Source organism: Dromaius novaehollandiae, chromosome 10 (genome assembly GCF_036370855.1).
Source record: "Dromaius novaehollandiae isolate bDroNov1 chromosome 10, bDroNov1.hap1, whole genome shotgun sequence".
NCBI classification, from domain to species: Eukaryota; Metazoa; Chordata; class Aves; order Casuariiformes; family Dromaiidae; genus Dromaius; species Dromaius novaehollandiae.
Genome location: NC_088107.1, coordinates 15,250,072 through 15,276,058, shown reverse-complemented (window position 1 = coordinate 15,276,058; position 25,987 = coordinate 15,250,072). Strand labels below are relative to the sequence as shown.

The 25,987-nt window shown below is 35.5% G+C and overlaps 1 protein-coding gene across 4 annotated transcripts in view; it reads right to left on the bottom strand.

Moving 5' to 3' along the window:
• UNC13C (unc-13 homolog C) overlaps positions 1-22,300 on the bottom strand; it is a 221,193-nt gene extending 198,893 nt beyond the window's left edge. For 3 of the 4 annotated variants that reach the window (XM_064517384.1, XM_064517386.1, XM_064517387.1), the window contains exons 1-2: positions 21,770-22,300; positions 10,703-13,926 (exon numbers count right to left, since the gene is read on the bottom strand). In XM_064517384.1, the coding sequence (XP_064373454.1) occupies positions 10,703-13,667 (2,965 nt within the window). In that variant the 5' untranslated portion in view covers positions 13,668-13,926; positions 21,770-22,300. The remainder of the gene's footprint in view (positions 1-10,702; positions 13,927-21,769) is intronic. The other variant, XM_064517385.1, reaches the window with a different exon arrangement.
• Positions 22,301-25,987: the final 3,687 nt, after the last annotated feature.

Here is a 25,987-nt window from a genome sequence, read left to right as displayed (position 1 = left end):
TTGAACCAATGATTGCAAATACTGTAGTTATCATCAGAAGTTTTTCTGGTAGATCTTAGAAAACTGCAAGACGAACACATTTATATATCTATCTAGTTATAGCCAAGCAAAAGAAAGGTCCCACAATAAGAGATAAGCATGTGATTTAGCTAACATGATCAGGTACAGCGAATGACTTCAACTAAATACAGCCACCACTTCAAATACAATAATAGGAAACTGCTGATGAGAACTGAAAGAGGAAGTTACTCATACGAAGCAAAGACAATTACGGACAGCAGTCTTGAGTATTTGAGAACCACTTCTCCAACCATTTATGAAGAGCGAGACAGGCAGCTATAAAAGTTCCTGCCTCAAGCATTATGTGGCATTTGTCTGGCACATAAAACTTATTACTATACTAAACCCACGAAAAAAGCTAGGGATTTCATATTATTCTCAATATATATGTTTTTACCTGCACTTTGCTCCTGAGCATCTCTCTGTCAATGTAAAAGCAAAGACTGTCCAATCTTGCAGTTTTTAGTAAGAAAATGATGCCAATTTTTTAATAGCATAACTGCCATTTCTTTCACATATTAGACATTACAAAATCTAAGATCTAAGAACATATACTCACAAATACAAAATATACAAGTACAACTAATGTAAAAAGCATTACGAAGTTCTGCATATTTTGTCATGCAACATTTCTTTTTTTAACTAAAGCAGATAAAAAAAGCCTCAGCAAGATGATTGTGCTAAAGAGACTTTCTTAACAAGACAAAAAAAATCTCACCCCCTGTCTTACTGTTAGCTTTTGTACTACAGACACAAACCAATTCAAATTACATGCTGTTTGTTTGAGCTCTGCTTGAAAGTAATAATAAGTTGGAATAATAAAGCATAATCACTGAAGATATGGACTGATATTAAAAGCCATAGAGTGGTACAGTAGAATGCAGGCATGACTTATGGTTCCGTTGGGCTTTTTCTGCCCAACAGGACACACAATAATCCCTCTGATTTCCATGATCACTATATTAAAAACACTCTTCATCTTTTAGAATCAATTATATACAGGCGTTTTTTCACCCAGCAAAGGACTTCAAAGAAGACTGGTTACCAAAGAACATATTCTCTTCACAAAGGAAAGGAAAACAAATAAACGAGCTAAAAAGACAGCCACCTTCCCTCTCCTCCAGCTCCCAAAGTTCCCAAGCCACACTCCATTACTTTGTTTCTACAGTACCTTCCCTACCTTATGGTTGTGGAGAAGCATCGGTTCTATCCTATTTGTGCTAAATGGGACACGGAGACCAGTGGGTTAAGGACAAAGACTGCTTTACCTTTTACCCATCTATTTTCTGTATATTCTTCTCTCCTGATTTATTTTACTTTTACTAGTAAGTTCAAGATGTAAAAGAAAGATTTTTTTTCCACTGATTACAGGATAGGTTTGAGGATGTGGGAAAAGTTATTACTGGATCACTTCATGAATAACTACTAGAGATGCCTAACTGTAAAACAGGAAACAGTGCAGACCTGTAGTCTGCACAAACCTGATAACCCTAAGTTATGATCATGTTTTCTCTAGGGAAAGGGGGTGGAGCAGCAAGGGCACAAAAGCATGATCATCTCTCTGTCTCTCCTTCTTCATTTTTGGTTGACATGCAGCTGATGGACAAGATTTCCTTTGGCACAGAAGCAATTACACAAGTGGTACCTGGAGCTATACACAGCTTGTAGACCTGTGATATCACCAAAATCACACGCTGCTTGACCTCTGCAATTAGGAAAGATCAGTTCTCAAAGGGAAGAAAAATGTCAGAGTCAAAACGAGTTTCGCCATCACATCTCTGAGATCCCAGTGTTACATAAAGAAATTGAACCTGTATTATTGGCCAGCTCCAGAGAAACTACTAGCAGATCAGTCAGCAGCTACTTGCTAGAGCAAACAGACTATGTCTTTTCTGTTTTCAACACTGCTTTCATCTTTTTTCTCGTTAACCTGTATTTTATTATCCACCATATACCTTATTAGAGTATTAGTAACATTTGTAAACAGCTCTATCAGCAACACAATTAGAAGACATGGACTACCTGAAAAACCCTCTTCATACAGGTTTTTAATCTGAAAATTAGTAAAATTAAACATGATCAAATGCAAGAAAAGAAACCCTCTCACAAAAATACTATGTATTAGACAATATAAAAGTGCAAGTGTCTGTACGTATGTATCTATGTTTACTGCTACAGTTTTTTTAATATATCAATCAATTTTGTCTTTACCAAAACTGGTGATCATGCAAGTTATCATAATATTCTCTACAGATGAGGGAGGCAAATCCCATGGTTGACATGATTTCAACAATACTTTTGCATCATTAGAAACTGGAGACCTCACAGATACATTCTTCTACTTAAGCATCCAGGGAAACATAATTGTATAGATGCTCCATTGATCATCTGGAAAATGTGCATAAAGTCTGGCACCTGTCCCATGAAAGTACTTAGAATTACGCTTGGGTGGCAAAACAGACTCTCTTTAGCTTAGCACTTGAAAGTAACATTGTGCTTCCCCAGTAGACCAGAGAAAGATTTGAGCATGTTTATGAACTCATGTTTTCCAAGTCATTACATTTTTCAAGATGTATGTTTGGCTCTTTATTCAGCCAGTTGGTTTAACAAGATTTCTTTTATCCTGAAATCGCTTTAAAAAATGATGCTGTTTTTTTTTTTTTTGCTTCCAAAATACAGCTACCTAAAGAAAAAGATCAAGTGCTTTAGTCTTAAAAGTAGAAACTCTTTTTTTTATCTTGGTGGTAAAAGATTAATTTGTGCTCATTTGCACAGCAGAATCAATGCAGTTTATAAATAAGTCCTTGGAACTGATATTCATGGCCAGGTTCTCTAACCTCTAGTAAATTTATTTTAATTCTGTTTACACACAAAAAGGGCAGGCAAATTTCATGAATATGCAATCAACATTAATTCCAAAATTGGATAAAATAGTGTTAGACAGTCTTCTATTCCTGTAAGGATTAGGGTAGCAGGGACTTTATTCTTTCATGAAAACGGAAAACATTAACAGTTAAAAGTTAACAGCTTTTTAAAGTTTTCATAAAAAAAATGGAAGTTCTTCCTCTAAACAGAAGGTTTTCTTATATAAAAAAAATAGGGATAATTGATGGTAAATCTTATTGATTAAGGATGTGATTTTTTTCCATCAATAAAAGGACAGATGTAGATATTCCAACAAAAGGCTGTCTGATATCAATAGGATTTCTTCAGATTCTCAGACTAAGTCACACAAGTGTAACTGTGACACAAATTTTCCTGACATAATAATGTGCACTGGTTCAGTAAAGGGTTATTGTGCTAATTTGCACTGTTGATCACTTTATCTGCTTACTATTCTTTTTCAAAGAAATGCAGTCATAAATTTCTGATAAACATCAAACCTCTGATTATAAAAATAAAATACAATCAGCCAGAAGAATACTATTACCTTATCTAAAAGGGATATCAACCAGTTTTTTAAAGATTCTTTCAATTAGTTTCTAAAACTTTTAAATGCTTATTTTTTATGTTTTAAACAGACATCAGGAAAAAAAGTAATTACTTGTTAGTAAGTGTTTGGTTTTATTTGAATGAAAAAAGTTCAAGTTGATGATCACTATTTTCAGTACAATTTTCCTTTCTCTGAGTCCTCTTTCGACTGACTAAATACATAGTACCAGCAAGCAACTGAGGCAGCTCATCCTTCCACCACGTCCTAACTTTAGAGTAGGCGCTGAATATAGCTACTTGCTCTTTCTTCACAGACAAAAATAGCTGCATCATCCTAATCATTAAGCCATTAGACCTCCTCACACAATTCTTCTAAAGCAGCTGTTCTGCAGTTCCATTCATCTCAAACTGAATGGACTGCCTTTGCTGTCTTAAATCCACATAAAAGGGCAGATGGGAAGCTGGAATATAAGACTTAAGTCATGCTCTAGAGTGAAACCAGTGGCAAAAAAGAAAATGCATAAACTCTTGTGCATGTGAAACCCAGGCATAAGGAAGAAAGACTCAGCCAAATCATTATGTGTTGGTCCATCTGCAACATCTTTACTGAATCCATGTTTATTAACTGTTCTCTAGAACACAGTATTTTACTTCCTGTGTTACCACTGGAAGATTTCCAGAGTGCATCTAACAAAAAGCAAACAAAAGGCTTTTCTAGAATTTTACCTAAGCAGGTTAAGTGTAGGAATATATTGAATTTTTCAATTCTTAACCACATAATCCGAGAATTTATTCTGTTTCCCACATGGGGGCCTCTTGCCTCCCCAAAAGTGAATTTAAAGATATCTATCATTGTTTATCTGACCAAAAAGGCCAGCACCAACATGAAGAGAGGAAAGGAAAAGATAGTTGAAGAAAGTGGATTAGTGAATTCTGTACTTCATTGTCACTCCCAATACAGCATAAAAAAAAATTCCTTAATGTGCAATAGATTTTGTTTCCTCAACACCACACATCTATTCAACCATAAAACAAGAGTATTCATTTCTTACTCAGACTCTTTACAACAGTACATCTGTTCTATTGTCACTGTCGTCTTCCAACATAAATATGGAAGAGGATTCATGCTGAAAAAAACCCCTGTAACCTACCTGCTTATCCCTATATTATTTACATATGAAGAGAAGAACAATGACAGACGAATCAACTTTTGTTGAAAAAGTATTACATGCCTAAATCCAGTTCTTCATGGCTCCTATTTTAGGGTAATTAACAAAAATTGCCCATCAGCTATATCAGACACACTATATACACAATCAGCCCTTATATTAAGGAAGTCTTTCATCACTCTAAGCAAAAATCCGTTAGGCATATGGTAGAATACAAGCAAAATCTTGCTTCAGTGAATATTTTGATTTCAAATTTTGAGAGAAAAGAGAACTAGTATTGTGGCTTTGTGTTGTTGTTAACTTTTATTAACAAAAAGAACTTCTAACTGGCATATTCTTTCACAATGTCACAAAGACTACTTGCAGTTTACTCAATTTACTATAATTAGTTTTTCCACTTAGACTATGCCTGAAATTAGAGGGACGAAAAATGCCATTAGGCTCAGTGAAGAAAAAGCATCTCAAAGAGAACTTTCTAAAAAAATAAAAGTTTCATTATTTTGTACAAGGTGGTACTAAACTCAAAGCTAACTTAAAGTGTACCCACGACTTTGTTTTAAGTGTTCCAAGAGGGCTTCTGGTGAGTCTGTTTACAGTAAAGCACATCTAAAGCCATGCAAGATATGTCAAAAATACATTATCTTAAAACCACATTAGCTCAAGACAGCTTTCTTGGATTTAATTACACCTAAGCATTCAAAAAATGCCATAAAACCAGTATTCAAAAAGCAGTATTAGCATAAAATTAGATTTGTATTTAGTTTTTTAGCACCAAAATACTTGAAGAAACCAGAAGGTGGTAATAACAGTAGTGGGCTCTGAAGAATTCTGAAGAACTCTCACAAGACTCCAAACTAAATACTGCTTTTCTTATGACAACAGCAGACTCATCAACAAGGGGAAAACAGCTTTATTGCTTTTTTGCACTGGGTTATGAACAGGACCTGCTGGCCCTAGCTGTTATTGCTGGTCAACCAAGGAATTAACACCTTTCCTATTTCAGCTGGGTCTAATACATGCAAATAGATATCTCCTATTTTCATTAGTTGCTGTAGTATTTTATACACCAAACCAAAATGCTGCCTTCTGAGTAGGTATCCTTTCCTTCTCCATTTTGCACCGGCAGGCTGAGAAGCAACTATATTTGTAAGGAAAAAACCCACATAATTAACAATATTTTAATCAGTTAATATAGGCAGTTGCCTCAATCAACTAAGAAATAAGATGGGATAAACACCTACCTTTCATTTCTTTGGTAAAAAAAAAAAAGTGCTACTTACTTACAGCTCACTTCCTAACACTGTTGATATAGTTTGAATATAGGAAACCTCTTCAATCTTAAAAAGTAATTCACCTTTTAATAGACTTATTATTTCCCCATTACAGTCACCACCAACCAATATGCGGTTGCTCTGATTGAGATAACACTTACTTATCCTGGTCCACTTGAATGGCTATATAATGGATATATATCTGTATATGTATGCCTATGTATGTGTATATACACGTGTGTGTCTGTGTGTGTGTGTGTATATATATATAAAAATATAAAAATAAATTCATTTACTAAACAGTACCAGATCAAATGGTATTCATCTGGATCACAGTACTGCTCTTTTCAAGCCCAAATCCAAGATGTGTATTCATGTAACAAAACTGGTACAATACTATTAACTATGGTTACTAGTAACTATAAACTACATGTACCTGCAAAAGTGCATTAAAAATAAGCATGACGGAGGTAAGGCATAAAAGAAACAGAAGCCTGAGTGCTATCAGACAAGGCTAGAATAATTTCTAAAAACCTAAGCTATTTTGGAAAATATGTCCAAGTCAAGCAGTTCCAACAAATGGTTATTATAAAAAGGCTAGAAAAACTACCAAAATAAGAAAATATATACTTGTCTTGAAAACGGCACAAATTAGTTTGAGTAGGCAGAGTTTGGAATATACATAAGCAATACACTTATTCTCATGACAAGTTTTCTTAAGCCAGAACCAAATGACCACACTGCTATTGAAGCACGGCAACACATTACTAACATAGTCACTAATTTCAAATGTTAGCATCACATTTTCTCCTTCACACACTTGCATAAAATAGGGCTGTATGGGATACTAATCTCCCCATGTTCTGTTCTCCAGACACTACTAAAGTTAATGACAAATCACTTCCTACAAAACAATGGAGTATAGTAACTTCTATCCACTATTAGAGAGGCAATTCCCATCCCTAGACCCTGTAATTTGACTTGTCACTGTGCATATGTACAGTGTTTATGTATACCGTACATAAATACAGCATAAGACAAGTTCACCCACCCTGACTCCATGAACAGTGTATAGCTTACTCCATGACAGAAACTCCAGACCAAAGAAATGTTTGTTTGTTTGTTTGTTTGTTGTTCTTGTTGTGAGTTTTTAAAACCTGGTTGGCCACCAAGTGATCAGCAAGATCTTCATCAGCTAGATCAAGAAGATATTGCTTGTAAACTACCATTCATACAGGGAAGTCTATGTTGTCATTAGAAGTGACTCAAGAGCTCATGCAACTCTGGGAGCTTATCCAGAGCGATGGCTTTATCAGGACAGAGAATGATGTTTATTCCAAGGCAGCTGTAAAAGATAAGGAGAGCAAGATGGGCAGGGAATAAAAGAAGCCACTAGAGAGAAAAAAAGCTAGAAAGAGAGAAAGGAACAAGTGAGGCATGGAACAAAAAAAAAAAGGGGGGGGGGGAGAAATTCTTAGTTACAGTGTACAAAGAAACAAAACACTAGGTAGCAGTTCTCTGGTATTTTTCTAAAAAGTCATCAATCCTTCCATTAATCTACATGCCTAGGAGTTTTACGCCATCATCACAATGCCACTATGTCCTTACAGAACTTTAAGTCCAAGGATAACTGATGTACTACTTCCATCTCCTCTCATCCACATATCCTATTACTTTCACTCCAGTATTTCTGCAGAAACATTTTGTAATAAATAATACATAAGCAATCAGCCCATAGCATATTTTTCTCTCTTCAGATAGAGAGAGAATAGGACTATCCAACGGGACTGTTGTGCACTGATAAATTATTTATGTACCAAAGTTTCAATGACGTTACCTCATGTGTTACTAGAATGAAAATAAGAACATTTATTTAAGCCTTTCTTTTGTCCTATTCTGGAGAAATACCACTACTGTACTACTGTACTATTTAGCTACATCTCTCGTTGGCCAGATTGTTGGCTACCAATCTCCGCCTACATGGACAGACGAAACAATTCATTAAACAATGAGTTATGCTTTGGTTATATAACGAAGATTAATTCTGGGAACTTGATCTGCAACCAGCATTTTTCCATCCACAAATAAAAATACAGAAGTTGACTGTGAATCAACTACAGAGGTAAGAGTCAGAAAACCATTCATAAAAGTAATGTAAACACTAAATTACCAATTAGTCACTTTTCCTTAAAGGTATTACTGCTCCTGCAAATGTTAAAAGCAAAATGTAATACCCCAAACTATTACTTGCTTAAATGATTCATTTCGGTAAGTATTCTCTGGACAAGCATGAGGCCTCATGCGAAAAGAATGAGGAATAGGGAGCTAGGGTTTGAGAACTTAAGGATTAATTTGCAATATGTTGTTTCTTATGCTTACTGTAAATGAAATCAAAATTGCTGTGCAATTCAAATGATATATGGAAGCTGAATGTATTTTCTCTTTGAGGAAAAGGTGATATTAAAAAGAAATCCTTCTTCAAAGGCTGCACACAAAGCATTCTAAAAATGGATTTCCTTATCAGTGAATAGACTCTCTCTAACATCACAGTCACCCTGCTCACTGAAATTTAACTCAAAAAAGATCTGACTGGAATAACATGTCACTCAGCAGAAGTGTTCAGGTAACGTATTCTTTTGGTATGGCACTCCAACTATTAAATATATTTTGAAAGTTTTAAACTCTTATAAATTCTTGGGTGTTCTGCAAATGCAAAAAGTAAAATATCACACTCATCCATTAGACAAAAGCATGAAAGACAGTCTTGTCAATGAATATTGCCAGGTATTCTATAGGACCTGAAAATACATTTTTAACCAATCAGTTACTAGCTGCTGAGGCAGAATCATGGAGAGGAAACTACCTCCTCCTCGTGTGCGCAGAAAACTGAAAACATGGAGAGAAAACAGAACCGATACTCAAATATCAATGCGTTCTGTTTTCAGGATAAGGGTAATTTGAGAAGTACCACTGTTGTAGCAGCTGGTCTGTAAATTCCCTTTAACCTCTTATTGTACACCCTTCTCCCTTTATTTCAGTGAAAAGGAAAACGGAGGGCCTAGTATAACATTTTATTACCACGCAGACACTCTACAACCCATAGTCTTCATCCAACTACACTTTTTCATACATTCGACTTTTGGGCCAGTTGGCTTATCTGCAAATATACTATAAGAAGTACATCAGTAATTCACAAAAAAAGACTTCAGGAGACTTTAAGAGACTGGAGTAGACATTTTTTCACCCGCTGGATTACAGGAAGAACAAAATTATTTTCTGTAATTCATATGGCTGATCACGTAAGATGCAGCACCAAAAGTAACTTCTCATTTTCTAACAACCACCCATGTTGTCTAATAACACACAGTAAGGCACAGACAATATACTGGCAGCAATATGATTTCACTGTCTTGCATCTTCAAAATATGCCTTCTTAAATTACCTCTCCATGCTTTTTACGTTCCTATTGTGCAACGATGACTAGATACAATGACTGGATTCCCCCCAACACACACCTCTAAGTGTTTAACAGTGAAAAAGTAATGAAAATACTAAATATTGCTAGCTGATTCTTAGTGCCTACACCATCTTGTGTCTAATACAGTACTGTAGAAACACACCTGCAAAATGCAAATCTATAATTTAGTATCGGTATTTCAATTTAAAAATAGACTTTCATATTAGCAGTATTTAATTGTTTATGCAACACTTCCAATTTGACTGAAAGTTCATTATAAAAGTAGTTACCCAATACGAAAGAAATGTAGCATCCAAAGCCTGAGATACTAATTACTACTAAATACACTCTTTGGCTAACGGCACAATTTTTCATCTTTAAAATATATGTGTCTGATTATTATTTTTGCAAGACAGACAAAGAAAGCAAAGATTCAGTCAAGGTGACAATTACCATCTGGCTATTTGGGCTAATTATGAGCTACCAATTAAATTCACATGCAGTACAATAACGTGAACATTTCAAATGTTGGTTAATCTTGAAAATCACCATCTTTGTTCATTACAAGAGGTATTAAAATTATATATATATTTAACAATTGTCTGCTTCGGGGTCTCTTAGCACAGAATATAAAGACCACGGGAAAAAAAAAAATTCTCTCAAAACCTTCTGTGAGTTAAGACTTTTTTTTCCCTTATACAGGGATGCTGCAATTTACACCTCTTCTTTTTTTTTTTCTTTTTTTTTCTTTTTTTTTTTCTTTTTTTTTTCTTTTCTGAGAACCATCTACTTATCTGAGGGCTTATAACTACAGATAGACAGAATTCAGATCAGTTTAGACTCTAGTCAAAATTACACAGCAAATTATAGGTTGCAGACCACTGCTCATCAAGATGAATATAGAACCAGCCATATCTACACAACTGTTAAAGGAAACACTATAGTATCTGAACCCTCTGGATTGCTCCTGTGAATACACTTATAAAGCTATATGACAACTCTAAAAATAGTCTACTGTCTAGTTCTTTTAACAAGAGTTTAAAAATTAAACTGCAAAAGACTTAAAGTGCCTTCAGTTCAAAGTAATACAATTGCTTATAAACATTTGTTTGACATATTAAGAAGATCTTTCCAAGACACATTTGGCATAAAGTTTTAGCATCCTGACTTCTCAGGACAACAATTTCACCGTGACAGTAAACCCAGAAATCACAAAATTCAATGGAAGCAGAATTGGATACCATACAGAAATTAATGACCAACTTTAATAAGAACAATATTTTGTTTAAAAGATAACATTAAAACATTATTACCTCCAGCAAGGATCTTCTCTTCCAACTCACTCATTTGCTTTTTGTATGCTTTTAAAGCAGCTTCTTTAAACGATGGTCGTATTCTTTTTTTCTTCGGAGTTTCGGCAGGCATCTCTGGCACATTCTGATTTTCATCTTCCTTTATTTCTATATCAGCAGCCATGTCACCTTCAACTTCCAGTATCGCTTCACTGACCACACTGTCAAACTGTCTGTCATATTCCTCCTCTTGTAGTGTTGCATAAGGAGCTTCATATGAAGGCTGTTCCAGTTCATATTCTTGCATCTGCTCACTTGTTTCACCAGTATTAGTTCTATTTTCTAGTTTAGCAAGGACTTGTTCCATTACTTCTACATAATCTGTTTCATTCTCACCAGCTGGTTCAATTAAGTCTTCCTCATCCTCTGCTTTATAGTAATAAGGCTCAGTGTAAACATCAGAATCAAGTGTTGTGCTCGATTCATTTGCAGTAGACTGAGATAAAGTCCTAAACCTTCCCATGAAAGAAGACCCACTGTCTTCATACCCACTTAAACTTTGTGTGCTTTTATTCCAGACTACTTCTAATGCTGACTTAGCACGTTGAAGTGTAGATCCAAATTTAGGAAAGCTGAAAGTTTTATCAGAAAGATCTATACTTAATCGGCTGTGCCAAGATTTAGGGGGTGCTTCTTCTGAGTCATCACTTGGTAGCTCACTCTGACTTCGGTACATCATAGGCAATCTGTTTTGATTCTGATAAAGGGAGTTAGAATTTGTTTCCTGATAATCATCGTATTGAGCAGTCCACTGACTTTGTGATTCACTGTCGAGGCCTGCACATGAAGGAGAAGTACCATCAAGGGTAAAATCATAACTCTCAGTATCATACTGGAGATCAGAACTTTGGCACTTCCCGAAATCCATCTGTTGATCTGAAGGGCTGCTCATATCGTATGCAAAAACTTCTTGGGTAGACAAGTCTAAGCCCAAACCTGCCTCGTGTTCCAACTGATTCCATTCTTTCCATGGTGAAAGATCATCATGTAAAGAAAGCTGGGAACCATTATAGTGGCTTCTGTCTCCAGATACACATATTACTCCATTGCTTACTCCACTGTCAACTGTTTCTGTGTTCTCTACTTCATTTTGCGCTGGATACTGTTGCACACCTTGGGCAAAAGTCTGTTCCTGGGAGCTACCATACCAGTTGGTAGAATCATCTTGCCTTCTTTGCCAAAGTTCTCGATCTGAGGAAGACAATAGTGAACTGCCATTTGTTCTGCTAAAATACTGATTTTCTGAAAAATCATCAGAATAAGACTGACACAATTTTGAGAAATCTGACTCTGAACGGCTAAGTTTTGGTGTTGCAAAGTCATTCTGCAAATGCCATACAGGGGTCATGTCTGAATAACAGGCCTTTGATTGCTTTTCCATATTGTCATATTCTGGTGACTGATCACCGTATTTTCTTCTGTTTGAAAAAGTGCTACTATCAGCAGTTCTATTAAGGTCTCTAGTATTTGATGACTGGATACTCCCCTTGGTAGTGCTTGTTTTTATTTGAAGTGCTGATTTAGATAGTTTTGCATAACTGTTCTTATTTATATCTGATTCCATCTCTTTATCACTGTCAGGTGACTCCCAATCATGTTTTTTAGTTTTTGTCTCCACGGCTAACAGCTTCATATCCATACTCTCATATGTCTGCGAGGAGGGTAGTCCTCTTTCTTTTTTCTCTTTCACATCATGGGAAAAAATATCTGTAGAAATTCCAACACCAGTTCCCTTAAGTTTATAAGACTTTTTTAAAATTAGATCTCTGTGCTGTGATGACTCAAAGTAAACAAGAATTGGTCTTGGCTTCGCATTTGGACAGTCCCTTTGTTGTCCCAGTCTTTGAGCAAATTCAATCTTAATAGTACTCTGTGCCTCTGAGAATCCCATTTTATCTATTAATATTTTGTAAACTATATTTTCAGTTTTTTCAAATCTCTCTTCAGGCACATTTAGAAACCTAAGACTTCCTTTGTCTCCTGGATGGCCAATTTGCTTAATGTAGTCATGTATGTCTCGAGTTTCTCTTCTAGACTGTACAAATCCAGTTCGCAGTTGTTCAATTTCACTTTGTACAACTTCTACACTACTAGAAATTTCATCAATTGATTGTTTCAGAGCATTTACATGCCCTCTTAATTCAGAAAGTTCTGTTTCAATTTGACTGATTCCCTGAAGCTCTTTAAAGATCATTTCCATAACATCATGGGTTTGACTAATGCAACCTGTCGAACTAAAGCCAGGTTCAAGAGTATTTGATTTCTGGTGGCGACCAGTTCTGTCTAAAGATTTACTTCTTAAGCCCCATGTTTTCCTCCACGTACTTAGCTCCGAGTCTGACGAGACACATTCTTGACTCTTCTTCCATTTCCTTAACTTTCGTAAAGCTCCCAGCTTTAGCGTGTGTAAAGTGCGCTCTCCATCCGAGCTTCCATCAGACGGTGCAAGGCTGCTTAAACTCTTTCTGTTGCGTCTCACAGGCATTGTGTGTGATAAATACTCCTTTTTCTTGCTGTTACTTTTTACTTCACTTAACGATTCAGAATATGAACTATCATTTGAAGACAGATCTTGAACTATATCTTCATTATTATTGTTTGTTACAAAAATAGGCTTTTGTAGTCCATTGGCAATAGCAACTCTGTAACTGAACGTTGGAGAAAGTGAAAATTCTCTATTACTTTCCTCTTCTTCAGCTGATAAGTTGCGAGCAGATGGACACTTGGCAATCTTTTTAACAGTGCTTTTCAAAGTATTTGAAAATTTTGGATTCTTTGTTTGCCCAATCTGGGATAAGTCTTGTTCCTTTTTGCTCTGACAACTCTCTTTCTTTTTTGTACTATTTCCCGGTTTCTTTGTAAACATTCCTTTGCAAATCTTATATATGTAAGATGAGATCAGGCTCTTTAAAAGCGCAGAAACCATGAAGTGTTATTTATATTAACCTGTTTCCACAAAACACAATTTTTGATCCAGACAAATATTTGTATCTCCAGCAGGATCATCAGCAACTATTTCATCAACAGAGAGTAAAGACATGTAAATTACTGATGCTCTGGTATCACGTGACAGCGAAAAAAGGGGAAAACCCCCCCCACACATCTGCTTGTTAGAAACCAAATCCTGAAGGTGTTTTGTATGTGTTGTAAAATCTCACACTGCTGGGCGTGGTTTCTTGAAGCGTCTAAAAAGGAGGGAATGATGTTACTATGCCTGCCAAACTTATTGTTCAATAATACTGATATTATTTTAGTTGGGTTACAAAGGAAGCATGGAGCTGTTAAGTATCTATTTATTTTTTCCTTAAATAACTGTCTGAATACATCTTTTCATGAAGAACTGAAGCTGCAAGCAGTTCTGGGCGAATAGCTTAAAAATAAAAGAATAAGCTGTATTTATTTACAGACTTCTTTGCCCCATTTGATTCTCAGACTTTGAGATATTTGCTGTTAATGCTGTCTGCTTTTTTTCAGAGTAACATTTCAATTTAGGTATCTTTATGATATATAGCAATGTTAAAAAACAATAGCTGAACAAGTCCTTACTAGCTAGTACAACAAGTAGTAGAAAGGTCTCTCTTGGTTCACCTTTTAGATCAAGGTATGATTCTGTGCAACAAACTGGCATTGTATATATGAAGTACTGTTCTATTTTGAGACTGAATTATGCATATGACCGTGGTTTGAGAAACAGACACTATCTTGCAGTCTTTAATATATGTTACGTATGGTAAGCCAGGACTTCATGTGTGCATAGCTTCTAGGTTTCTCTTCATTAAGAATGAGAAAGAGAATGGAAAATGACAAATAATCATAATGAAAACTGATGGAACATTCTCATTCAAGTTACTAAGTTTCACATTTTTGTCACCAAAAAAAAAAAAAGTCTGCACAAAACAGATAAGATGGAAAGTGGGGGGGAAGTGACTCCCAAGTTTCAAGACAAAAAGATGGCATTACAACAGGAAGGTAATTTGATCAAAAACAGGAAAGAGCAAGAAGAGATTCCAGGAGATACCTAGAAGCGTCTATTCCATAACACAAGAAAAACAGTCAATATACTTTAAATAGACATATACGTATACTTTTGTACAGCATATCATTCAACTCAATCTCCGAGCTACAGAATAAATAACAAGACAAATAGCTCAGAACAACTTAACAAAGTACCAGTCCTTAAAATGACCATTTCAGTTTCTAAACTAGCTAAAAATTCTTTGGCAAGATAAGAAGCTTATTAAGATACAGGATATACAAAGGGTTAAAACTTGCCCTGTGGTGGCATAAGAAGGGGAAAGGATATGAATTATCCAACTTCTCTGCAAACACCATGGCACTTCATAAAACATTGTGGTCTCTCCACACACGTCAAGACTTCAAACCAACAGTGTATAAACAAACTAGAAGACTTCTTTACTGGCAAGGGCTACAAAAGATCAAGAGATAATGAAACTACCACTGGAATCTGGAACATCTTCATCCCTTTTAAATGAGGTTTAATAACTCCTTTGTAGAAGAATCTTTTCATAGCCAGTAATATATTTAAATTTTATCCAATGTCTAACTTATGTTCTTTATCAAACATACTCAAAAATAGTATAAATAACTACATACTCATTACTCAGTTTTATTTAAAAAGCAGTTTTTGACAACACCATAGCAATTCAGAAGTTGCACTGCTAAAGATGCACACATCTGCTAAACGGAGCTGAGTTAGGTTCTCTCATGTGAGTTCCATTCCATCTCAGTAATATTAATTACAGCCTGTAAGATGACAAATGGATCATACCATTGCTCTATCAGATACTGTTTTACTAAAATTGTATCTATAGATGTAGAATAAAGTTTGAGTCATTATAGGTCTCATCCATTTCTTTTTGTACAGACTTGCATCAAGGTTGCTCTATTTTAAATCAGTGTATTAATGTAGGTTGAACCTCTAGGAAATAAGGAACATTTTTTGGTGAAGCGTATAGGAGTAAGCCAGTTATTTCAGTGAGCTGCAAGTTCTCATTTCAACAATTTTCTGTTTTTATTCAGGTACCCCAGTGAACCATTACAACTCTCTTATTTTTATCCTGTTTATTAACTTAAGCCAATATATACAATGAAGTTGAACAAAAATGGATTAAGTTGTTCTAAACATAGGGGTTCAAGTTCAAATGTCTACAACCGAAGTGACAGACATCATGCTAGATGGTTACAGAGCAGGAAACTGGAAAGCTATACAGAGTGACATTAGAAGTAGAAGAAATCTTAACGAATGGGTTCTTCCTGTAAAGAAAGGATATAATGACCGTTTCTGCAACCTTTTACGCATAGGAAGTCTAAAGGTAGGTTTTTGTCATCAAACTTGAGGGTGAACAGGTAATTTGGCTCAATTCCAAGCATACTGTCCACAAAGCATTGCCGAAATAAAACTCTTTAGCCAGAAGAATCAGGTATAAAGGATCTCATTCCCAAATATACAACAAATGTGTCAGCTAAAAGAAGGGTGAGGTTAAGACTGAGAGCTTTTTAAAGCATGCAGTGTTTTTACTGACTTGTCTAAGCACAAGCTCCTTATAGATTCCCCAAATTCCTTTTCATTTTGTTCTTCCCCATCCTTTTAGCGTGTTTGGGGAGGGAGGTGTTTTTAAGTCAGAGGAACTATAGGATTTTATAGTCAAACCCTTTGCATGTAAACCTAACCTCCTATTGTTACAAAGAAAAAAAAAAGCAATCAACTTCGAAGACTATTCCAGCATTTAAAATGAAGAGCTAGATCATAGCTGATCTTCTCCCAGTATCCCAGTAAATACAGCTGCAGAGCAGCATCCCTCTTCCATCCAGAAGTAGCTTCGTGGAAGCAGACTGTTCCAAGAAAAGCAAGAAATAAGCAGAACCATAGCCTGCTAGCCCTCTATGCTATTAGTCAGCCAATGAGAGGGCTGTGCGTACGGGAAGGGGGCAGAGGAAAAGATGAGACAGAAGTGCAGTTTCTCAATTTAGAGGGCATATGGCAGCTTGTGTTCACCACACCAAAACAGTAGGGGGAAAAGAAACCTGCCAAAAAACAAGCAGCAATGACACTCTGCATTACTCCCAAAGGAGGGCTGTTTCCTATAGGCAGCAGTCTCTGAGATACACAAAATGCCTCACAAAAGTGAATCGATCACATACATGACATGACAGAAACAGAATATAAACAATCCCACTTTGCAGCTGTGGAAACTTGGGTAGAGTTTCTCTTGCTGTTAAGCACATTAGGAATCTATAACAGAATAACTGGAATCCAGATCTACCGATTTTTCAAACAGTCTTTTACTAGCCTTACGGTCATCTTGGAATAAGATGACCCTGACATAACTGTACTGACATCATTATATTCATATCTGTTGGCTGAAGACTACACTAGCATTTTTACACAAGCATAAATGCACACACTCCAGATTGCTTCTTAAGTTTACTACAATAGTAACTTCATACTGACAAAATCTCCTACCAGAGATGACTATTAATTCAGAAGAGCTTGATTTGAAACAACTTATTTGCTGTGTTATATTCTTAAATGCTGACACTTTTGAACTGTTTTATGAAGTGCTTGGTGAATCTCTAAAGATTGTTACATAAAACGTTATTCATGTTAAAACTGCATATGCTACATAGCTGACCTGCCTGCAAACCCTTGCAAAGGTAGGCACAACAGCAACAGAGTAGCTTTGCTTTCTCCTTCGGGTTATTACTCTCTCTTGTCCAAAGAACTCCTCAGGTCAAACAGTAGAGCTCCACCCTATCTTATCACTTTTTTTCCCACTTTTTTCCCCACTTTTTTTTTTTTTTAAACATTCATATGAGATAATAGAGTGCTATCAGCAGACTGAAGACACTGAGCTCTATGGCTTGGCTGGCTGCAGATTTACTTATCTTTTCAGTATTGGCATAAGAGAGAGGCTTGAACAGCCATTATCAATTTTAATGGTAGCATCAATCTTAATGGAGTAGGAGAGAGGGTAGCTGGCTGACTGAAAGCGGCTGCACAAGTCATCACTTACGTCATATGATGCCTTGACTTGGAAAGCATCACAATATCCTTCTATTAACATTACTTGTGATTCAGAAAATCTACTTTTTAATACCCAGTACCACTAGTGGCCAAGGATGGCTCTGTCTCCATTTGGGTAGGAAGCTATTCTCCTTGAAAATCATTTATAAAGTTCAATACATCTGCTTATTTATCCAAAGGTGTTTCTTTATGGAGCTTGTTACCAATCTATCAATGCTTATTTCTTTATGAAGCATGATGCTAGTATAACCAACCACCGAAGTGCTGCTTCAGACTCATGTCCAAAGATAATTCAATCTGTCGATTTTTAATCAACAAGGTCTTCTGCTTTCCTGAAGAGCTTGTATGTATGCTCACCAAGTACACTGTGGAATCTAATCTAAATGTTTAACACCTGCACTGCAAGACACTGGTTATAGCTGTTATTTGACTTAACTTTGAACCAAATTAAGTGGTGTGATGAAGGAACAGGTAACAATAGATGCAAACAGCACACGTTTAAAACTGACTTTCTTTGGCTGATTGTGATTTAAAACAGTGTCTGGAAGAGAAGTCATACAGAATTTTATATATTACTGAATTTACTCATGCTTTAACAGTTATTTGCATGTAAACTACTTTATAATACAGAGTAGCATACTGTCTCCAGGACATCAGAAGAACATATAAATTCCCAGCTAGCTAGGATGAGTATTTATTCTGGAGTGAAAAGTCTCCCTTCCTGCTCACCAGCTACCATAACCACCATCAGAAAAGACAGTTTTTCTGCAGTTTCAAATACATTTTTTGCTCCATTACTGTTGAAGAAAGATACCAGTTGTAGGAAAAAAAACCCTCATCTTCATCTTGCAATAATTTTTCTTACTTTTTTAGTTACACTATTCTTCACATCTTTATGTGCAAATTAATATTCGCATTTCTCACTGAAAAAGTCATGTTACTGCAATTGTGAGTCTGCTAAGTTACCAACAAGTTTTCTTTGCAGCATTATATCCAGAAAGCCCAGGTGATTTGATTTACTCTAAAAATAATGCATATGTAGAGAAGATATCTACAGCATACTATAGTAAGTACACTCTCAAACTTGCACACAATACTAACTTCTCATTTTGCTCTGAACGCTATTCAGTTTTTCTGTGATTTACTCTTATATTTCAAACTGTTATGAAACTTTAAATTTTCTGAGGTCACGATTACAGAAATTGTTTAAAAACATGCATCCCTCCCTCTTCTCCTAGGTATAGAATTTTAATTCCCTAATTATACTGGCCTGAACCCTGGGATGGGCTATACTCTGCCCTAGATTATCTCTCTTCTGGACAGATATTGTGTTTGCGCCACATAAATCTATACAACAGAGATTGTTTTAGACAGTGAGTAGAGGTTTTGGTTTTTAATTTGTTTGCTTCTAAAACTACTTACAAAAATAGTCTAAATGTTCTGCAATCAGAGTAAGTGATCAGCTTGAAATAAGTAAAAAGAACAACTTGAAAACCCTCTGGCTTCCATTGTCTCTCTTAAAAAAAAAAGGTTTTAAATATTTTCTAGAATATAGTTTAATATTTCTATCAAACTTTTTGAAAAAAATGGAATGAAGAGTTTTTGAAAAAATATCCTTTCATTTCATGTAAGTGCTAGTAGTCATCTGTGGCTTTTATATTGGGAAAAAAAAATGCCACAAGCACAAACCACAACTAACGTCAATAGTATGATACATAAGGATGAGTAGACATGCACACACGTGCACACACACACACACAGCGTAGCCACACTTGCTAAACACCTGACTTGACATTCATTTATAAGAATGGCATTATTTGCTTCAGTATATTGACAACTATGGAGTGATGCTTAGATTTCCACCTGAAAGTAAGAATCCCTGGTTTAGAGCTTCAACCTAACTGAATGACACAGATGATAAGACGAGAAAACCTGTGTAAGAACCTTCTTAGGTGCCAAAGAATTTTTATGCTTCAGAGCTTCTGCTCTATTGCAATGGTCTCATGAGGCATAATCAAGTATACTACTGCATCATAAATGAATTCTTCCTAGATATTCACAATACTACAGTTTAAAGAAAGTTTGGAATTTTCCATCCTTCTTGCTACTTTTATGAATTGGGAGAGCTAACTCAAGCCGTCAGTCTTCTCCTCCTTAATAACAGTCTGAAGTCCCAGTAATTCACCTAGGACTTTCTAACTAATTCCACAGCAATACACAGACAGTATCATAATGTCGTGCTGACATCACTGCAGGATCAAGCAAAAACAGTATAGCGAAAGAAAACGTTTTCTTCATTTAGCATGAATTCCAGAGAAAAATTTCATTTATTTTGCATTAACACTTGCTTCAGTATAAAACACCTTTGAAATGACAGTTGACCATACTTTTTATTACAATATCCTCTATAAAAGTAATTTATGATGGACAAAAGTCATTTTAGCCTTAAACACTACTTTTGACTCTTCTTACATCTTTTAGATGCATCAACATTCTCTCACCACTTTTATCAGTATATTGATTGCTTATACAGTAAGAATTAGCATGACATTTTAGAACACTCTAATACGTCAAGTAATGTTTGATTTTCATTTCATTATTCAGGTTTCCCATCAATTGCCAAATAATAGTTGTGTGTATTATACTAGATAAAAATGACAACTTTATATAATCACTGACAGCTTCATTCAGAATACAAGCATCTATACCACCTCCACTAGGAAAATGATTCGAGTCTTTATGATCAACAGAGGGTTTATTTTCACATCACAAAGCAATTAAATAGTGTAACACCAATGAAATCTTTCCAGATGCATGAACTCTTGTCAGCTAAGGGGTAACATCAGTATTAGGATACTGGAACTGATATTAACCCCTTCTGTGCTAACATATTTTAAAGAAATCTTACTTAAAATTGGCCTGCAGCCCAATTAGAAACAGAACAGAGTATTTTAAGAGATTTCAGGACTAAACAACCAAATAAGCATTATTTTTAGTGTCTTAAAGGTTTATAATACATGGTACCAGGCTAGACCACTAAAAGAGTACTAGTGTCCTTAGTTTAAGGGCACATAGCCTTATACTTAATTTCACTTTTACTATTCACAATCAGTTGTCAGTTGAAAAAAATTATAATAAATAAACAACAAAGATACAATAGAACCCAGGCTGCTTTAAAGAAAGTTGGAAGGTTAATGAACACTGTCAGATTATTACATCTGTGATAATTTGTTTTGTATTAAGAGGAAGAATAATAATTTCATAGTAAGAAAATAGTTTCAGGCATTATTACTTGGTCTCTGAATTGCAGAAGACTGAATACTAGCATTATTTTCTTGAATGTAGAAGGATATACAAAAAAGTGGTAAATGGCTACACATTCTCTCAGGCTGTGGGTTTGAGGGGAATACATTAGAGAGTATTCTCAGAGATAGATTTAGTTGTGGAACAGAATCAAGCGTGTATTCTAAACAAGCTATCTCTTCAAAGCAAAGCTGCAGAGTGTTCATCTTGAAGATTAATCAAGACCCACAAATACACAAGCATCTGTAAAGCTCAATTTATTACTAATCCCATCGTGAACTAGAAAAAAAGTACAGGGCACTGTAACTAAAACATACCATATTTTCCTCACATATTCATATCTCTGAATTGTTTAATTTAGCTTTTTATATAATTTAAAATGTTCTGACTCATTGTAAATTCAAATACTATACTATTTTACTATACTGACATTGTAGACTTACCACCATTATAAAATGAAAGTAAACAACAACATTGTAATGAAGTGTTGATTCCCAAGTCCACAAGCCCATACAGTTTCATCTACATTGTAGCATTAGAAGGCAAATCAGTTACAATTCAATGCATTACATTAGCTAGAACAGTGGGAGGTACATTCAGAAAGAAAATAAGGAAGGGAAACAAAGGAAACACAGAAAATGTATGTAGACTAGATACACAGATAGGAAGAGGATACATACCTGGATTAAATTCTTCTTAAAAAACAAAATAAAAATTACATACCACCATCTTTATAATATTTTCCTTTCACGCAGAAATACTGTATACAACTCCATTCCTATTCTCCCATTCTTTCTTCAGCCTTAAAAATGGTAAAATACAACATGAAGCTGCTTCTCAGAGATTCAACTCAAGTGCGATCAGGCATGCCGTTAGTCCGCAATGATATCTGTTTTAAATTCCATCGTATTCCCTAGGCAGCATTAAATGTATTTTTTTCTCCCTCTTTTTTTCCCCCTCCTACAACTTGTGCTACCAGCTAAAACTGATTGTGTTCTTAGCTACTAATTCCTTTTGCATCGCAGCTTTATTTCTCCTCTATAAAAGCAAAATGGGAGGCGGTGTCCTACTCCTGCTCAAATAAAACATCAACATGAGGGAACAATAATCATCCTGGTGTTTTATGTGCTGGTAACTTCACTCATTGCTGTTTTCTCCTGCCACTGCTTCTGAATGCAGTATTCACTGTAATAGCCACAGCCCTCCTGCGTGGCAGGCAGCTCCCCTGCTTCACAGATGGAGTAAAACAGGCTTAGTGAGAGCTTTGCTCACAGGAACAACACATGCAGTGCTTCGTGAGAGCTAGCAGGCACATCACTGGCCACAACAAGGATAACAGTGTGAGACAGTACCTCATGCTTGGTGAGGAAATCTTGGTAGGGCCATGTTTCATCTAACCTTTCATTTATCAATGTAATGTGACCTAGAGAGAGAATTCTATAGCAATTTCTTTCAGTGGGGCTTTCATCAACAGCTGGTCATTTCTGGTAATGAATCTGCTAAACAGATTCATAACTATCATCATTTCAGGTTTATTTAAGGATGCTCCAGATAATAAGACACACACCACTTTTTATTTGCATATAGAGTAACTTTCTATGTTCTGAGTTAATACCTAGACAGTAGGGCTCAGTCATTGTTTACTGGGATCCAAATAACAGAATGGATTATTATGGTGCATGCAGTGAGAAAATGATAATCCTGTACAAGAACAATGGGTGTTTTTTTCAAGTGCTAACTAATTTAATGGTGTACACAAGGCCACAGACAGTATTTTAAAGATAAACCTAAAACACTCTGCCACGTGAGGAGCTCTAGAAAAATGATCAGAATGATGTTATATAAAATCATTCTATATGCAAAAAATGTACACATATTCTAAATGTGAAAGTATGCATGTGCATATACATACACGTACACTAGTACCACTTTAATTTTAGGAAATTATTCAGCTAGAATAAACAATAAACACAACTTTGTAATTTCTGGTAAATTGGACATATTTGTAAGGAAGAAATTAGTTATTCAGTTATTTATTTCTAAAACACATTAAGGATACCAGAATAAAAGGCAGCAATAAGTATTTAACATAATTTCTGCTAATACTTATTTAAAGCTTTATTGGTTGCAGCTTTTACTTTCTGCAGTCATTGTATTAACACTATCAGCAATGAGATCTTGGAATACAATGCTTTTTTAAAGTACAATTTACAAGTAGGACAGTTCTAGAATAAAGTCACTTATGTATGCTAGGAAAAATTAAAATTTCAGATGTTTCTTGTACATCAAAAAAGCAATTATGGACCTTCATAGTTATTATGTTCTGTTGAATGAATGCCACCTATGGCTATAAATGTAATCAAGTGGCGTAGTTAAGAACTAGATGAATGAATGCTTTATTATTCAAAATTTTTTCTAGTTATTATCCTATGACAATTATTTAATATTTCATATAAACCAGTACGGAATGATACTTCAAATCTGGCATGTTGTGTGCCAACAAAAAATAAAGTAACTTATATATAAGAGCACAATAGGAAATATTTCCTGATACAAAGTTCAGTGACATCATCTTAATTACATGAGATGTTACAATAACACTCCTTTTAAATTAGCAGTGCTACTCATATAAGGATGTGGAAAACTAGGCAGCAAGAGCCTAATCCTAAGCTTGTCCACCACTCCAGATATACACTCACAACAGAAATAAACTGGATTTCGGACAAGACTATAATCAAATAGGTCTTGAGATTACAGACATTAAAAAGAGTAAGTACTGAGAATGTTTTGAAAAAATAAAAGGTGTCCATGTTGGCCCCCAGAAAAACAATACAATGGAACAGTTTGCATACATGGGTCATCTGGGTTTTTGTGGTTACTTGCTAGTAACCTCATACATTGATGGAGTTGCAGCCTTAAAGAACCACCTTTAAGGGTCGACACTGCACTTTACTGAAGTATTACAGATATAATGTTAAAGATTAAACTCCCACATAATTAATAGAACAAATATAGACTGTGCACAGAGGTAGTGCAACTTCTGTTGCACAATTCTGGGCCAACCTTAGTATCTTAATAGTGTCAGCAACTAGTTTTGCCTCCCTTGCACAGCAAGCCACCTCACACATGAAGAAACCAATGTGCAACTATAGGCCTGCATGGAAAGAACAGCTAATCTGTCTGTCTATTTCCATATTATGTGACCACAACTTTCAGCTGATGATTCTTGAAGCAGTCATTGGTCAAGTGCTCTTGATTTAACACAAGTGGTGCTACTGAACCAGCATCTTAATAAAAGGAAACATGACAAAGCTCCAGGTACATATGTGTTGGGGGTCTTAAAAACAGCAATTCATAGTATTCACTATATGTGCAAGAAGAAATTGTACAACTTGAAGAAGTCACCAGTTGCATGGGAGGAGCAAGTCAGCTCCTGCTCTCAAAACATTATTTATGGAATCGCTTTTCCATTGTCACATAAGAGAAACACTTAAAACGCTGGAATATGGAAAACTGCAACCCTCTTCAACCATCTGGCCAAAAGGTTAAAAATAATTGCCAAAAAAGTAATGATTGTGACCATTTCTGCCATCCCGTTCTGTAAATGGTATTTGAGTATCTCTGGTTAGGTACAGTGATAAGAAGAATAAACTATACCCTATTAAAAAAAAGTGCGTCTGAAGCCCACCATTACCTTGCCAGTTTTTCCAAGTATTCAGGTTTTCAGAAGTTTGGGTACTTCAGTCCTACAACAAAAACACATACCACAAGAACCTCCAAATTTTTTAACAATCCTGAAATATTAGGTCCTTCTTTATCCATCTAAAAATAATAACTTATTTTTGCTTTTGTAGTTACATAGTAAGACGAGAGAGATGATTCACTCCATTCTACGATAGCTATGATGTGGGCAACTACTCAAGGCAAAATGGATCAAAACTACTTTTACTCATTGCTAACTTGAGAGTAACTCAAACTGGTGAATAGCTCCATGCACCTTGGTAACTCTGAGTTGAAAAACTCCCCCCAGAAACTTCAGAACATGGGCTGCAAATGACACCTTTCTCATTTTTTTAAAAAGAGAATCTGAGTCATGTTTCTCTTGTTCTAGGACTGAAAGGTAACTTTATTTCTCTGAAGTGGGAAAACCTATTAGAACTGAATTAAATACTGAAAGCGCACTTGCAAGGCACTCAAAAGTTTTCACTCTTATGGACCATGATACAGGGAAATCCTGTAGCACACCAGAACACGTGTAGTAGTGGCCTTTGTTCCTGATTCAGTAGTTTAAACTCTGAAGTTCTTCCTCAGTGGAAAAATGATTTCAGTAATTCAGAAGTGTTTACAACTCTCCCAAGTTTACTTAACTTGTTAAACTATTTATATGCTAATTTAGAAAAAAATGGAATCCATCTGTACCTAGGCTATGTTAGTAATTATTTCATTCTTAAGGATATAAAATACATTCTAGGTTACCAAGCTTATAACAAATCACTTGTCTATGTGCAGAACAAACTCACTTGTAAGGTAGTGTAACACTCACACAGAAAGCAGTTTTGTGGCTGGAACTCAGCTGCAGATTGAAAACAGGACATCTTGTCCTATACAGTTCTATTTCACACACATCTGGAAACGCCCAAAAACTTATGTAAAAATTGAAAGAAAGCAACTGTTCAGGCATTTTTTTTCATATATTGCTTATGAATAATTGTCTGTCAAATGAAACTATTTTATAACTATTATTTGAATATTTCTATTGCATAATACGTATACTGAAACAGCAACTTAATGAAACAGCTTGGAAGTAACTGATATTTCATGGATTTCAGCCTGGAAGTTTGCAAAGCTGTCACAGAATTAAGTTTTATCTTTTTTTTCCACCTCCTTTAGGATAACCT